Source organism: Akebia trifoliata, chromosome 8, assembly GCF_017979445.1.
Source record: "Akebia trifoliata isolate Shusen 1 chromosome 8, ASM1797944v1, whole genome shotgun sequence".
Lineage (NCBI taxonomy): Eukaryota > Viridiplantae > Streptophyta > Magnoliopsida > Ranunculales > Lardizabalaceae > Akebia > Akebia trifoliata.
In genome coordinates, this window is record NC_141382.1 from 5,873,018 (window position 1) to 5,889,135 (window position 16,118).

The 16,118-nt window shown below is 33.3% G+C and overlaps 2 protein-coding genes across 2 annotated transcripts; both read right to left on the reverse strand.

The window, feature by feature from the left end:
• Positions 1 to 1,265: 1,265 nt before the first annotated feature.
• LOC147395711 (VAN3-binding protein-like) lies at positions 1,266 to 6,650 on the reverse strand. The gene is made up of 7 exons (XM_086451500.1): positions 6,291 to 6,650; positions 5,105 to 5,230; positions 3,521 to 3,956; positions 3,217 to 3,432; positions 2,702 to 2,751; positions 2,142 to 2,199; positions 1,266 to 1,894 (listed from the first exon to the last, which is right to left on the reverse strand). The coding sequence occupies exons 1-7, from the start codon at positions 6,594 to 6,596 to the stop codon at positions 1,680 to 1,682; spliced, it is 1,407 nt and encodes a 468-aa protein (XP_086307626.1). The 5' UTR covers positions 6,597 to 6,650; the 3' UTR covers positions 1,266 to 1,679.
• A 4,063-nt stretch (positions 6,651 to 10,713) lies between these two features.
• LOC147395712 (uncharacterized) lies at positions 10,714 to 13,647 on the reverse strand. Its single transcript, XM_086451205.1, has 6 exons — positions 13,504 to 13,647; positions 13,165 to 13,320; positions 11,502 to 11,585; positions 11,267 to 11,392; positions 11,080 to 11,175; positions 10,714 to 10,971 (listed from the first exon to the last, which is right to left on the reverse strand). The coding sequence occupies exons 1-6, from the start codon at positions 13,589 to 13,591 to the stop codon at positions 10,901 to 10,903; spliced, it is 621 nt and encodes a 206-aa protein (XP_086307331.1). The 5' UTR covers positions 13,592 to 13,647; the 3' UTR covers positions 10,714 to 10,900.
• Between the last annotated feature and the right edge of the window lie 2,471 nt (positions 13,648 to 16,118).

Consider the following 16,118-nt stretch of genomic DNA (forward strand, 5'->3'; position numbering starts at 1 on the left):
AACCTTGTGTTAATCCCTCTATAGAAACCTATAATTTTCATTCAAAAAATCCCATCTTCTACTTCGAAAATTCTATCTTGTTTTTCATATTTTAAGGTCAAAATAAATTACTCTTAAGGTTCGAGACATAGGGTAAAAAAAAATTACCCACATGTACTTGATTTGTTCAATATTTGAGAAGTATGAGCCCACCCTACGATGTGGACTCAAGATCAAGGACCTGCCCTTTTGTTTCAAGTAGGTGAAAACCAATTTGAGGGCCAACATGCCCAATTGACACATAATAATTTTTAAAACTCATTGAGTTGGCTCTAAACTAGGTCTAATCAACTCAATTCAATTGGATTTGGAGGTAACTCAATCCCAAAATTTGATGGAACCAACTCATTGAGTTAACTTCTAACTTTTTTTTTTTTTTTCTTTTAGTCTCGTTGGATTGTTGGGTTAACGAGTCTAGAGTTAGAACTCCACAGTATAAAGTTGCAAATGTTGGAGGATATTTAGCCACTAGTACAACTTCTTGTCCTTCCCCTTTCTTGTTTATGTTCAATTAATCAAAAATCAACTTATCCTGGATAATTGGAGATTCCACACTTTGAATCTTTTTCGAGAATATTTTTACGATCATAATGACCCAAAAACAGTTTATGTGTGATGATGTCTCGTGGGTTCCAAGGCATATGCAGTCCCCCGACATCAATCGATACTTTGATTGATCCAATTGAAATTGAAATATTCCCTCGATCTCTTTGCTTCGGTGTTCATTAAAAACTAAATTATGTTGCAAGTAAAAAAGCATCATAAAAAATTAGAAATTGAACTATTTTACAATTGAAATGAAGAGAATGAGAATTCAAAGTAACAAAAATAAATATGTGCAGTTGTGTATCTCAAGGAAAAAAATCTACGATTCTAGCAAATGTCACACCAGGGAGTGTATGTCGGGGGCATAAGAAAAATCATTATTCTTATTATTATAGTTCAAAAGATTCCTCCAACTGGTACTAACAAAATAATACCCAAATTACCCTTACACATGCCAACTTGAAATAGTGGTCAAGTTTGTGGGGGGTCTCAGATTGAAGTCCCCACAAGTGCTGTTGTTGTTCCTAGTTGTGGAACCACTTTGAATTATTTTCCATAGTTGGTCTACCATATTCCATACTATTAGTCATAGCTAGTATAGGTCAGATAGTCAAAAGAGCTTCATAAAAATTCAAAAGAAACCAAATGAATATAACATCAGACAGAGAAGGAAGGAAAGATAAACAAACAAGATCATCATTTTCAAGATATTTGCTCTCAAAACAAGACAAAGTGAACCCATACATGAATTTACACCTCACTTGGACCAGTACATGACTTTGTTTTTAAACCAAATTTGGTTCCTTTCCTTCTCTTTTTGACCACTATAGACCCAGATTCTCTCTCTCTCCAAAGCAAGTTAAAGTGCATGGTTACATCACATGGCCTTCTTGCATGATTGGGTACCACTTTCTCCTAGTTTAAACCAAAACCCCCCAAAAAAATATTCCCACACTACTAAAGATACTCTATAGATGATTTATCTTCTTTTTTTACATTAGATGACAAACATTAGGCCCCCACCAAGTTCAAAAGATCTGGTTAGTCTTCATAGGCCAAGTGATGGAGACATGTGTGGCTCATGGTGGATAGTTTCAGGTGTGATGTCTGTTGTTCCTCTCCTCTGCCATGGAGAGTAGCCTAGATATACCATGAGTCCATACGTCGTGTTCTCTCTGGTTTTTACATTCAAACTCGACCACACCACGCATTGCAGTCTTCAGCCCAAAGTAACGTCGATGCTCTCCGCCCTCGAGCAAGTGTCGACCGGGCCATGCTGGCATGTTCTTGCACACCTCCAACACCACATCTGCACAATTCATGAGATAAAAAATCATAAACATCTTTTCTTCCTTTTTAAAATAGAGATTCTATTGCCACACCAACCTTTTCTAAGAGCACCCCTATTCATAAAAGTTGATTGTGGCAATAGAAGCTCTCTCTCTTCTTTTTGTATTTTTGTATTTTTTTTTGCTTTACTGCCTTTCTCCTTTCTCTGATCCCTAGGAAGACTTCCCTCCCAATTCTGTTCACATTAGAGATAATGATTGACTTACTCTTTTTCTTTTTAGTGAAGGTCCCCCCAACATGTCTGCTCTTCATCTTTAGCATCACCTGCAAACAAAAGGAGGGAAAAAGTTGTAATGGTTGCAGTATTACATTGTTGCCCCAATATTGTTAATGGATACATTGGAGTTGTTTGGATATAAAGTTTAGGGTATCCTTGTAAAGTACAACCCAATAAAACTCATCATCATCAGAAGTCTTATCGAACTAATCTTGTTTAATCATTAATTAATTATTTCTATAGCCATGTCTTCTGTTAATCCTGTCTTACTGTAATCAACCTTCATTGCACAATAAATCACTAAAGCTAGTGACAAGTCCAACTTATTCTAAGATTCAATTGTAATATTTGGTTGAAAAAACATTGAACAGCTCAGTTTAATTTTTCACCACTCAACAAGGAAAGAAAAAAAAAAACATAATTCTGTTAGATTCAACAGGGGAGGTGTAAAATACACACCATGTACCATAAAAATGACAAAATGTGAATCTTTTAAGAAAGAAAAGATGTAAAAATAGTAATAAATTGGGTTCAATTAGCCGCACTTACATAACCCATTCGATTGATATAAACAGAGACAATTTTCCAATGCAGATCACCTGCAAATTATTATTATAAAAAAAAAATAAAAAAAAAAGACATTAGAAAGGAATATAATGCTCCTAACCATATAAATGCAAGCCTAGCAACATCAGTTAACATAGCATACAATATTGGAGTTTTACAATATAAGTAAGGGGAAATTACTAAAACAGTTAGGCATTTTGCAAAGATACCTGAACCAGCCATGTTTTTTAGACATTTACAAAGACAGTCATATACCCTGATACCTGATTTCGTAATTAGTTTTATTCTTTACAAATATGTTACATGATGTATAGACAAGTAGATGAAATGATCTTTTATTCCCTTGAATTGAATGTAGGTTTGCATGAAAAAAAAAAGGTACAAAATGGGTATACGAATGTTCTCATAAATATTAAAAACATGACCGATTCAGTAAGTTTTGCAATATATTCAATCATTTTGGTAAAACACCCTATGGTTAATAACAACAAAAATACCTTTACGGGTGCGTTTGAGGAGCTCAGAACCCTTAGCTAGAAGTTCTTGACTGCAAATGCCAAAAAAATTCACCTCTGGAGCAATTTCCCCACTGTAACTACCGTTATTATAACCACCGTTACCCACACCCATACCCCTCTCAACTGGAGTTACAGCCGCTACATTCCACACTTCCTTTAGTGCCCTCGTCTTCAAGGTCGCCGCCCCACGTAGAGCTACAACCCACAAAGCATGAAACAATCACACAATATTCAAAACCCAAAGGGTATTTTAGTCACTAAAATTTGAAAATTTTGTACATACCAGTGGCAGCGGCAGCCGTTAGTGTCATAATATCACCAGGGGAACGGACGTTAACGGCAGAGCCAACGACGGATGCAAGGTGTTCACGTTCAACCCCCATTGCCTCTGCTGCCTCCACACATTGTGCTGCCACTAATGTGGCGGCTGATGCCACCGCCATGTCGGTCTTTTTCATCTGCTCATCTTTTCCTGAGCCAGATGATGTAGCTGTGGCTGCGGCAATTGCAGCCACGGCTGCAGCTACTGCAGCAACCGAGACTGTGGCATGAAGTTGAGCATTGTTAGCACGGGTTTCTTCTTTCTTCTTCTCCTTCCTATCCTTCAACCACCTCCCAACGGTCTTAGTTCCACCACCACTAGCACCACCATTGCCGCCGCCGCCACCACCACCACCACCTTTGTATTGGGTTGTCATGGCTTTGTTTGTACGGCAAAACTGTAATATACAAAAAGGGAATCCGAATGGTTAAGGCCAAGTAAAACAAGAAAGAAACTGGATTGATTGATTCATTTGAATTACAATGAACCCTAATAGAATTTATAAGCAAACTATAGTATATATATATTCTAAGTAAACAAGGTTAGTGGTCACTAATTAGACGACAAAGGTGGGTTTTGAATCCAGGTGGTGGTACCAATATTGACAAACTTTAGCCAACTTAGCAAGCTAGCATCTTCAAAATAAACTATAATAATTATATAAAATTTAATCAAATCATATTCTATCATGATATAAAGAGAAGATGATCATTTCATATATCACAATTAGTAATTCACTAGTACTTAGATGATCCAAAAAACCTTGATTTTGAGAATGGAAATACCCTTAACAAATGAGAACAATTACATGATTAAACAAATAATTAGCACTAAAATGTACAAAATAGTAATTATTATATAAAATTTGGGAAATACCCTTAAACAAATGAGAGCAATTACACAATTAAACAAATAATCAGCACTACAATGTACAAAATATTAATTATTGTATAAAAATTGAGATAAACCTACAAATTAATAGAAAATACCAAAAAGAGCGCTTTTAGTTATTTTCATACTTTCAGTGATAATATGTAATACCTTAGTTACATTTCTTGGTGGTATATATTTCTCTCGGTAGAAGGGTGTAATATGTAACTGGAATCGATGTGAATCTCTAGATGTACATCAATTTTGATGGAATCTTGTAAATCTCTGTGTGGTTAGATCGATTTCGTCATAGAAATTTCCAAGAAACCATATACTAATGCCTAGAAAACTTGGATTAATCTTTAGGAAATCAGTGTTTAAATCTTCTTTTTTTTTTTTTGGGGGGGGGGAGGGGAAGGGTATTTGGGTCATAAGACGTCAATTTCGCAGTAAAAGTAAAACTGTAAAAGTACATAAACGAGGGAAAGATCGGTTGTAGAAAAAGCTGAGAAATTTGATATCTTTGTCCCTTCCTGCTGACTCTTTTCTATTTCTGTAAAAGCGAACAGAATACTAACAAAATCAAATATTCTTCGATTCAACTTAAACAGTGTGTGTAAGATCCCGGCAATAGAATTGTCTGAAATCCGGTCAAGAAACAACAATACAACTCACCTTAACGTCGTCGATTTCCTTTGGAGAGACTGGAGGACTGTCCGTAGTTGACCCACAGCTTTGACCACCGGTCAAAGGGCCGCTACTATGTGAAAGTCTTCCGGATGTACGTGGCGATACGTCTTGCTGCACACATTTGAGAAAGAAAAAAAAAAACATAATTTGTAAGAAGTTTTCGGATCAAATTCTGTTTTTTTATCCTCATTTTTTTTACAAACCTTGTCGGATAAAACCCAGAAATGTTATACATATTTGAGAAAAACCCATAACTTATAAGGATTTTACGGATCAAATTTCAGATTTTTTTTCCCCAAAACTTTAGGAAATAAAACCCAGAAATGTTGCACCCATTTGAAAAAAAAAAAAAAAACAAACATAATCAGTATGAAATCCCCATTCCATAGCCTTTTTGGAATTAAATTTTTTACCAAGTAGGAAAAGTTACAAAAAAAATACCCTTCTCAATAGGTGATGTTTAATAATAAATACTAAAGAGAATTCTAATAATAAATATTTTTTTATCAGATTTTTGAACTTATCTAAACTCTAAAAGAACTGGCAGAAATAAAATCCAAATTTATGGAATGAGAAACCCAGATTTTTTTAAAACGAACCCTCTCTAGTTTTGTGACTTTTGAGAGTGACACTGACAGATTCTACTGTAGAAAACAACAACAGGTCTGGAATCTGGATTCCAGAGTCCAGACTCTGTTCTTGTAAATAAGATTGAAAAAGAAAACTGTTAAATTACCCCCCCCCCCCCAACCCAAATTCCCAAAACACGACAAATGTTGGAAAATAAAAAGAAAAGATCCCCCTTAATAAATAAAAAAACAGAGCTTCAAGCAGAAGAAAACCCAATGAGCCAAATCCCAAAAAGATCTAAAACAGAGCTTTAATCAGAGCAAAACCCAACAAACCAAATAAAAGAACAACAATGGAAATTAAAATCCCAGTTTGAATAGACCCATTAAAAATCCTGTTTTCACCCAAAAAAAGTATTTAAAAAAAACAGACCTTTAAGAGAAAAACCCCATAAGCCAAATCCGAAAAAAAATAATCTGAAACAGAGCTTCAATCAGAGCAAAACCAAATGAAAAAACAACAAAGAAAATTAAAAACCTACTTTAAATAAACCCATTAAAAATCATTCTTTCAAGTATTATATCGCATTCTTCCGACTTACAGACTGAGACAATATTCGATCCATAACGAGCTGAGAAGTGGCAGAAGAAGCGAAAGAAAATGGATTCCCAGAAACCATGGAGACTTCTGTTGATTCTCCAGAGATTTCTTCTAGAATCGGAACACCACTTCCATTGGTCTTCAAAAGCGATGAAGGAGGAGGAGCTACAACTTTCGAGACTTCAAGAGCTGATGGACTCCATGAACGTGAGAGAAACTCCATGGGTTCTTGTGGGGTTTCAGGTGGACGGAATCCGGCAATGGGAACGTATCCCTGTCTCCAAACATCGCTGACGGTATCTTCCATGTGGAAACGCCGGTGAGAGAAGTAAGTGGCTTCGGAAGGAGTTGGCGGGGTGACGTTTTATAGAGAGATGATTTGTGTTAAAAAGTTGGGACTTTTGTCTACCAAACAAACGGCTGAGATGAGTTTTTATTTTCTAGGGATTATGATGATTTTTAGAGATTCAAATTTCTTGGGAAAAATATTTACTGGTACTGCGACCTGAGTTTTCTCTGTACGTCTGTCCCCCCAGGTTTCAAATGCAAGTTGAATTTACCAATTCACCCTTGGACTTTGTATCGTCGAGTAGTCATATAGTTGAACTCGACCGAATCTTAATCACTGTGGATGAGTCAGAACAGAATTGGAGGAAAGAGAACGAGTTTGCTATTTTGAATCGGAATCTTTCATTTTTGTGAGACTTCCATGAACCTTTAAATAATCTGTATTTCATATTTGTTCCAAAAAATGAAGAATAATATGTGTAAAATAAGATCTGTGGCTAGATCTAATAATGGAGATAAAAATAAAAAAGAATTAAGAGAGTTGTTATTGGCACTCCCAACTTTTAGTTATTACACCCAATTTAAAAATAAAGAAAATTACATGGGTTAACTAGCTTAGCTCATTAAGTCTTTAGGTGGGTGATACCAGAGACTTGGGTTCAAATCCCACCAACACCAAGTTATCGAGTTCATTAAAAATAGGTTTTTTTTTTTTTAAATAATAATAAATAAAGAAAAATAAGTAAATGATTGAGGATAAGTAAAAGTTGGGGTGCCAATAAAAGCACTCTTTTTTCTGTTTTTTGAATTTCTATATTTTAGGTTTAGTATTTTATATGAGTTTAATCATAATTGTAAACAACTAAATTATTTAATTGAGTGTCATAATGTTGAGATTATAACTTGAGCCAAATCTTTGAAATGTTAACGGTGTGTGTTTTAATTTTTAATTGCGGTGTCATAAATAATTTAAGAAATTGGAGAGTAATAAGTTGGGTGTGTCAAAAGCACCTCCTCTGACACACTCCTCTGATGTGGCATGTGTTAGAACCATGGGCCTTTTTTTTTTTTTTTTCCTTAAGATACTCGACTACACATGTTTAAGGGGTGTGTGCAATTGTGTATCCCAAGGAAAAATCTATGACTCTGGCACATGCCATATCAGTTGTGTATGTCAAATGGAGGGGGAGGGGGGGGGGGGGGATCAAAAAATCACGATTCTAATTAAAAACACACGATTTACATGATTCAACCATGCGTATTTGGATGGTCAAGAGATAAGAGGATTTTCAATTTGTTTGGGAATGATTACACTCTTTACTTCTAAAATCATAGATTTTAAAATCTGAAATCAACTCTCACAAAACCCAATCATTGGGTTTCATCTACCAACACAATAGAAGATACAAATATAACAATGTGCTCAACAGATTTTATAATATTTATAAAAATTGGATCGAATTGTATGTCCAACCTAATTTTAAAAAAATATCAGTCCAATTTACTTTGAACTAGTACTTTATAATGAATCATCAATTTTTACGAACCATCGATTTTCATGAACTGGTTCTTGAAAATTTAAAAGTTATTGTTACTAAATATCATTTTTTATTAATATTGAAGTTGGGTCCAACGATATTGGCAAAACTTCGATTTGACCATCAAGTTGATTTTTAAAACATTGATAAAAATGTCATTGAGAATAACCATTGGCCATGCCTTCTTATAAATATTTAGTCTCAAAATATGTTAAAATATTTTTTAAAATAATTTAAATATTTATCTTTATATAAAATTAATAAATTTTATGATTGGTGTCTATAAATCTCATTTATAACATAAAAAATAAAAATATATATATTGTTTTTGCAAATAAATGTTTATTGATTAAAGTTGAATATGCTTGAGAAGGTTGGAAAGGTTTTGGCTCCTTCCAATCAAATAAGATCGATTGGTTCAAACATAACTCAATGGATTTGATCTAACCCTAAAACCTGGTTCTCAAAAAAATTAACAGTCCATGGGTGAAATGGATTGGGTTTAATGAGTAATTGGACATGGGGTATGCATTAAAAGTTTTCCATAATAGATCCTTTTTAGTACCTTTTTTATGTAGTTCTCAGTAGTTGATATCAACGGTTATAGGTGTGTTACATCATCAAGACAGTTACATTCCATCATTTAAATTTAAGAGTTCAGTGACGATCCATTTTCATACATTTGATTTGAGCATGATAAAAGTTTTTTTTTTCTTTCTTTCTTTTTCATCAAAATCTTATCCAAACTAGGGGTGTCAATGGATACTCAAACGAAAATCGAAAATCGAAACCTCAATTCCGATTCCCTTGTTATTGGTACCAATAAGAGTAGGGTCTAATATGAAATTGAACTGATAGGAATCAAAATCATTAAGTTCTATCTGATGAGTACCCACAACTACTTGAAACTGGTTTATTTTATCAATTATTTTTACATTATACATGATTTTAGATTTCCCTATATTTTAAAATTAACATATATTATATAAAGTTCTTCAATTTTTCAAATAAACTGAATATTGGAGCTCAAAATAGTAATCTCTTCTTAATGTTTATTACTTGTAAAAAAAATGAATTTTAATTTTTGAAAAAATGTCACTAATCATATTTTTAGTGGGATAAATTATTATTAAATTGATACTTCGTAGATAATATGTTATTTTTTGGAAGGAATTTTTATTTATGTATAATGATTTTAAAATACTGTTTTCTCCTTTGACTCTTGAGAATCGGATCAGACACACCCATGATTATTTATTTATTTATTTTTATCACTATTATCCTCACAAAAAAATTTAAAATTTATATAGATATTAATTACCCCCACTTAAACAAAAAATCTTGGCTTCGCCATGGATGAGATGCCGAAAAATAGGACTCCAACATTGGTGTGTTATAAGAAAAAGTCTGATCAATACTATAGAAATTTTCTTGAAAAACTTAATTATAAGGGTATCCATGCAATGCAAATGAGAGTGAAAAACAAATCCCAATAAGGCCAATTTCTTAATTAATATAGTCTCTCCATGAAAGTCAAGGCCCAAGTGGCAATATTATACATATTTAAGATTTCAAGGGGATGGACCATCTCTGCAAGCGAGGCACACCACGTAGGATGATAAGGTGTCCAGTATTGGTGACCTCAGTGATTATGTTTCTACGTCACCGAGGTATTTGCAACGCTGAGGCCGACAAATAAAGAGGTGCTGTGCTGACAAAGTAGGTAGGGAAGCTTTTCAATCTGCCAGTACTAATGTTTTGTAGCTAAACTTTTAATCTGCCTAGAGCCTAGAGGCGTGCCTGTGATGTAGATGTCATGATCATCATCTTCATCTCCCTCTTTTGATCTCATCTTCTCTCCTCACTCTTCAAACCCAACCCTTCTCTTTCTTTTGTTTATAGAACCATGTATTTCTTCTTTTTAAATGACCATATTAACCTCCTATGTTACTCTACCTTCTTTATCTCTTATAGATAAAACAGTCTTTTATGCCATATAAAACAGAAAAAAACTTTTTATTTATAATATTATGTTTTAGTTATCTTATATTAGAAAAATCATACCTCTCTCCGTACATAATATATAGTGAAATTTTCAAAAACATGAATAACTATTGTTAAAATTCCCATTCCAATACACACTACTTATTTTAATTCTGAAAATATGTACGGCGAGATCGTTGGAATTTTAAGTAATGATCTCATTGATAAAAAATAGTGAGATTACTGATATTTTTTTTTGAAAAACTAATAATTTCATTGGTTTATGTTATACAATCTGTTTTAAAAGTGACGATATTGCTAAAAAGTGTTTTGAGAATAAAAATGAATTGTGTACTTGAGTAAGAATAATGATAATTTACCCTAATATATACATAAAATATATAATAGTGGGTCGGGTATGGTAAAGTCGGGCATTACTTTGTTCAGATTTAACGGATTGAAATTTTTTTGAACTCGACCCAACCTTTGTAGGTTCAAAATCAAGGCCCTAACCCATCTTTTTATGGATCAGGCCAATGGGCTAAATTCATACCCTTACTACCAAGTAACAAAACAGTCTAAATTTCACATAATAATAATAATAATAATATTACTACAACAATTTCATGACATTTATTCCACACAGTGATTAAATGCTTCTATACAACAGTCTTCCTCATAAATTTTCAAGATCATGTCATGAGTTCACAAGCCCTAACTCTTATAAATATTTATACAAACTGATATTTTAATAACATCTCATGCAATAAATTAAAAGACTATGCCCCGGATGATGGAGACCTCAAGTCGATGAAACCATCGCTACGGACATTATCAAGATTGTCAACCATAGGAAATTCCTGGATAGAATAGCTGGAAAGGGTGTGAAAAGAGAGAGAGATAGAGAATTAGTCTCATAAATTCAAACGCTTTTCTATAATTACAAGTTGTGCATTTGTGTACTAATTATAATAAAGATACCTTTATTGGCTGAATGGGCTGAATTGGGATTATTTGGAGTCCCCGTATCTTTAGACACTGAGATCCCAAGGCTGGCACAATCCTGTCCAAGAACACCTTATAACCCAAATACAGAAATCCCACATTAGTTGTGACGCCTTTCGATCTTTCATTCAATTCTAATGTTGAGATGGGTTAGTGTTCTTACATTGGCTGAAACAAGGGAAGGCTGGGGTGTCAAGAAGATTAGTGTAACCCTGTTTGCATTCGCATTTGTGCCCATATCTTAAAGATTGCGTGCAGGAACCTTGTCCACAGTAGGCCCAATAGCATGCTAGAAAAAATTCAAAAAAAAAAAAAAAACATATTTATAAATAATTAGATCAAATCAAATCGATTATAATCGTGATTAAGAGAATGATGGTGTTGTCAATGGTGATTACGATCAAAGAGAGAGATGTTTGTAGGAGCTTGTTTGACTTCTGGTGCTGGGGGTGGAGCTTCTGGGCAGGAGTAGTCCAAGCTACCTATGAACAAATCAAGCAGAATTATATTAAAATATATGTAGTAAGAGGAAACATCAATAAAATGTGAGAAATTATGTAAATTATTATGCATATTTGCTTCTAATATTACGAAGTTTGTGTAGATTTTTTTATATCAAAAGGATTTGTTCCATCCTGATTCAATCATTAAAAAAAGTTTTAAAAAAAAAAAAAAATTCCAATTGTATAGGATTGGATTTGGATCCTACTATTGAGATCTGATCCCAACAAGGGTCTGATTTAGTTCTTTTTAAATCCGTTGTTGCAATTTTTTTTTATGTATAGAAAAGTTAATTCGGAATTTTCCAGAATCTCAAGTTAACCGATCATAGGATGTTGCATGTATTGAGATTTTTCCTAACGTGGATATTTTGTAAATTAGAGATGCCTTCAATGCCTCATGGTATTCTATAATTGATCAATTAAGATTTCGTGACATTCCAGATTGACTTTTTTAGGCACTAATTAGTTCTCGTCTATCTTTTAGTCATCTAATTAAAAATGGGTTTTGTTAACATGTGCCCTAAGGGCACACGCTAAACTGCATTAATACACCTTGAAAATAAGCATTTGAGAGTATTTTTGGTAAAACAAAATCTTTTGAGAGTTTTTATTAAGAAATTCAATATCCAAAGTGAGTTTATTACACTTTAAAGTGTGCCCTAACAAAATCGAAGAATGAAAGTTTGTAACATTTGGAATTTGGAGGGTCATTTTGTCTTTTTATATAATAACATTCAATGACTTTTTGTTTTTTCCATTGCAATTGTAGCATGTAAGTTTGACGAAACAGAGACAATTACTCCTGAAATGACCTTAATGTCCTCGTTTGATAAAGTTTATGACATTTTCTGGTCAGGAAGGAACTTTTGGCCTCCTAAGGGGTCTCACTCAGTTTCCATGAAGATATCCCAGAGTTTGTTTTCTTAAGTAAACTCAAAATCAAAACCCCACAAAACCATAATTTATATGATTATATAATGCCCTTGACATGTAGAGTAAATCAAAATCTAATACAAGGGTATTTTAGTCACTTGAAGGAATATTTCTTCCCAAACCATGGTTTTATGACACGTCGACAATTGCAGTCAATGTGAATATGGTAAATTGAATAATTTGATCCAAGATGACTCATCTAATATTTTGGTCCAAGTTTAACAAATTTGACAAAATCGAAATGGTATTTTATTTCAGATTGATGTGAAATAAAATAATCAATTTTTAATAATTTAAATATTTGTAATTAATTTATATTACTTTTGTAATTGAACACAAACATACACTAATTCACTGTATATTAAAAAAAATGATAATAATTATTATTGAAATACGATTTAATAAAAAATAGTTTTAAGCCCGTGACCCATGTTAAGTGGGATTTTAAATCTCATCAAAAAAATTGACTTGTCCATTCATCTCGTCCATGCCTGATATCGAGACGACTCGGGCAATATGTCTTAGTCTTGGTCTCGGACAAGTTTTGAAACCATGAGATGAGATGACTTGGGCTCGTTATGTGGGACAATATAAAACAATACAAAGAAGAAGAAGAAGAGCTTACAGTTGGGAATAACGCAAGGGAGGAATCGGAGATCATCAGTGGTATTGTAACGGGTTTGGATCCAACCCGGATTACACTCACAAATAAAATTCAAATTGTAATCAGTAGAAGCCTTGCAGGTTCCCTTACCACACTCAACTTCTTTGCATAACTCGTCTAACATAACACAAAATTAAAACACACATATTGGATAGAATCACCATCAAATTCACAATCCCATTAAAGAAATATATATAAACTAAATAAAACCCAGATTAGAAAATCTTCAAATTCATAAACAAAAAAACAAAAAGTTGAAGAATAAATATAGAAGAACAGAAGAGAAGCTGGAGTATATACCCAACCAAGGAGAAGAATTCTGTGCAGAAGAGAGAGATTGGGAGACAAGAAAGATTGCAATAAAAGCTATGAGATTAATGGAGGCCATATCTAATTTTGTAGAGAGAGAGAGAGAGAGAGAGAATGCTATTGGAGAGAAGGTGAGAGGTGGCTTGTATTTATTGACGATTTGAAGAATTTGAAAACTGTGTTTATTATTATTATTATTAATTTATTATTGAAGAGAAAATTTCAGTCTTAAACAAAGTTTGACTGAGAAAGGATCCAGGACAGTGTCCCGTTCCTAACCAAGGTCAGGTGACTCCCCATTTAATGACACGTGGCTTTTTTTTTTGTTTTTTTGTTTTGTTTTTTTGTTTTGTGGGTGAGTCATATGGATATGTGGTCCATTCCTTGGTGAAACTATGCACAAAATACTAGTTTGATTGGTGGTGTGTAGTGGTCTTTTTAGTGAATACCTTGAGAATCTCCACTTTTTGATCATTCGATCTTTGAGCCCTCGATGTCTTTCCCCTTTCTCTTGTATTATAGAGACTCCAATGTTTAAGTTAGAAAATATCCTATCTTGTAAGACCTCTTTTTAACGTGAAAATCTTACGTATCTATTTTGTGGTGTTGAGCCCTTATTTATAGATTTTCAGGAGACTCCTTGTTATTTTGATCTCCTAATCCTATCTTTCATTGATTTCCTCTTAATTGTTCTTCATTTGGAATAGACTTTATTGATTAAGTATAAGATCACATATTTTTAGAAATCTCAAATTTAGACACTTATTCCGATCTTAGGGCTTACGTCATCTTTTCCTATATTCTCATCAATGGCTCGAACAACCGTTTTGCTATGTGTCCCTACTCTGTGATTGGTAAATTTTCCCTCCACAGTGTGCATCCATTGATTATAACATTGTCTGAAGAATGATTTCTAATACTTGAATTTAAACTCCTTTTCAAAAGCTTAGTTCTAGTGGATACAAGTTATCTAAGGCAATGATTTTTGGTACCCTATATATATCAAGACCCATACGGTCAATCGGTCCCAAAAAAGCCACATGTCATAAAATGAGGTGTAACTTGACCTTGGTTAGGAACCGGACACCATTCTAGATCCCTACTCTTTGTAAATTGGAGATAACTTTAATGCACATGACATCTTATGATTGATTAGGTTTAAATTCTGTAAAATCTTGGATTGACTTGCCTGTACCAAAAAAAATCTGTAGAGGGGTGTTGGGTGGGTTGATTTTGATTCAGTTTCACATATACTCAAAATTCAAGTCTTATATACAAATACCTAAATGGGCCAGATATCCATATATATATATATGGGGAAATGTTCAGCACCCAAGCATTTACCCAACAATTTGCCCAACATGTTTTGTCCTACATGGGTTAGAAGTTTTGGAATAGACTGATTTTTGGTGAGGATGATCTCTTACCCAACAATTTGTCCAACATGTTTTGTCCTACATGGGTTAGAAGTTTTGGAATAGGCTGATTTTTGGTGAGGATGATCTCTAAAGATCATCCTCACCAAAAATCAGCCTATTCCAAAACTTCTAACCTATGTAGGACAAAACATGTTGGGCAAATTGTTGGGTAAACGGTTGGGTGCCGAACGGGACCCATATATATATATATATATATAATACGTCTCTCATTAACACCCTTCTCTTACAATAGGGGTGTCAATGGATAGTCCAAAATTCAAATCCGATTCGAATTCAAATTCAAAAAATCAGATATTATTTGAAAAAATTTGGATATCAGATAGTTTTATATATTTGAATCCTTATTGGATGAGGATTTAGATTTTAAAATTTCAAATCTGATAATATTCGATTTGAAATAGTATATAATATATATTATTTTATTTGATTTATTTATTATATAAATAAAATAATATAAATAGTATATATATAATAAGTTTTTTTTAATAATGAAAAATCACTTGGATAAGGAGAAATTATATATATATATTATATATATATTATTTGAATTCTAATTGGATATTATCTGATATTCGATAAGATAATTGGATTCGAATTCGAATTCAAATATCAAATAAAAATTTTGGATTTGGATTTGGATTCGGATATTATTGTATTCGAATCAATAAGCATCCGTTGACAATCCTACCTTACAATACATGATTATGATGGATAGCTATCATTTTAGTCATTGAATTCTTCGTCCATCGGTGTAAGCATTTGGTCTAGCATGATTAATTTCCACATGGCAATATTTGGTATGATCAACATCTACCCACAACATACCCCACTATGCCCCCATCACAGAATCAAAGATCATTTGCCTTGAGATGCACAAGAAAAGGATTTATGGTTTTGCATATTCAGGGGCACATGATCTATAATTCTATGATCGGGTTGAGGGGGGGTGGGGTTATGTTAGAGTGGGGTATTAGAAAATCATCATTATTATTATTATAATATCATTTCTATTTTCTATTGACATTAAACTACTTTTTCTTATAGACGATGTACTTGCCATTTGTTGGACGGAAAGAGTACATTAGACTTGAGTCGTGATAAAATGACTCGCCAGATGACATACTCAATCGACTCACTGACATGACAACTTTGGAACCGTAGATCTGT

What these genes read in the sequence shown, in the direction of transcription:
- LOC147395711 (XM_086451500.1), bottom strand. Translation starts at nt 6,596, where the DNA reads ATGGAAGATACCGTCAGCGATGTTTGGAGACAGGGATACGTTCCCATT. An exon ending in CCTCAAACGCACCCGTAAAG is followed by an intron (nt 2,752 to 3,216) that starts GTATTTTTGTTG and finishes AATAATTTGCAG; the next exon opens with GTGATCTGCATTGGAAAATT. An exon ending in CTTCACTAAAAAGAAAAAGA is followed by an intron (nt 1,895 to 2,141) that starts GTAAGTCAATCA and finishes TGAATTGTGCAG; the next exon opens with ATGTGGTGTTGGAGGTGTGC.
- LOC147395712 (XM_086451205.1), bottom strand. Translation starts at nt 13,591, where the DNA reads ATGGCCTCCATTAATCTCATAGCTTTTATTGCAATCTTTCTTGTCTCC. An exon ending in AAACATCTCTCTCTTTGATC is followed by an intron (nt 11,393 to 11,501) that starts GTAATCACCATT and finishes AATTTTTTCTAG; the next exon opens with CATGCTATTGGGCCTACTGT. An exon ending in CTTCCCTTGTTTCAGCCAAT is followed by an intron (nt 11,176 to 11,266) that starts GTAAGAACACTA and finishes TTGGGTTATAAG; the next exon opens with GTGTTCTTGGACAGGATTGT.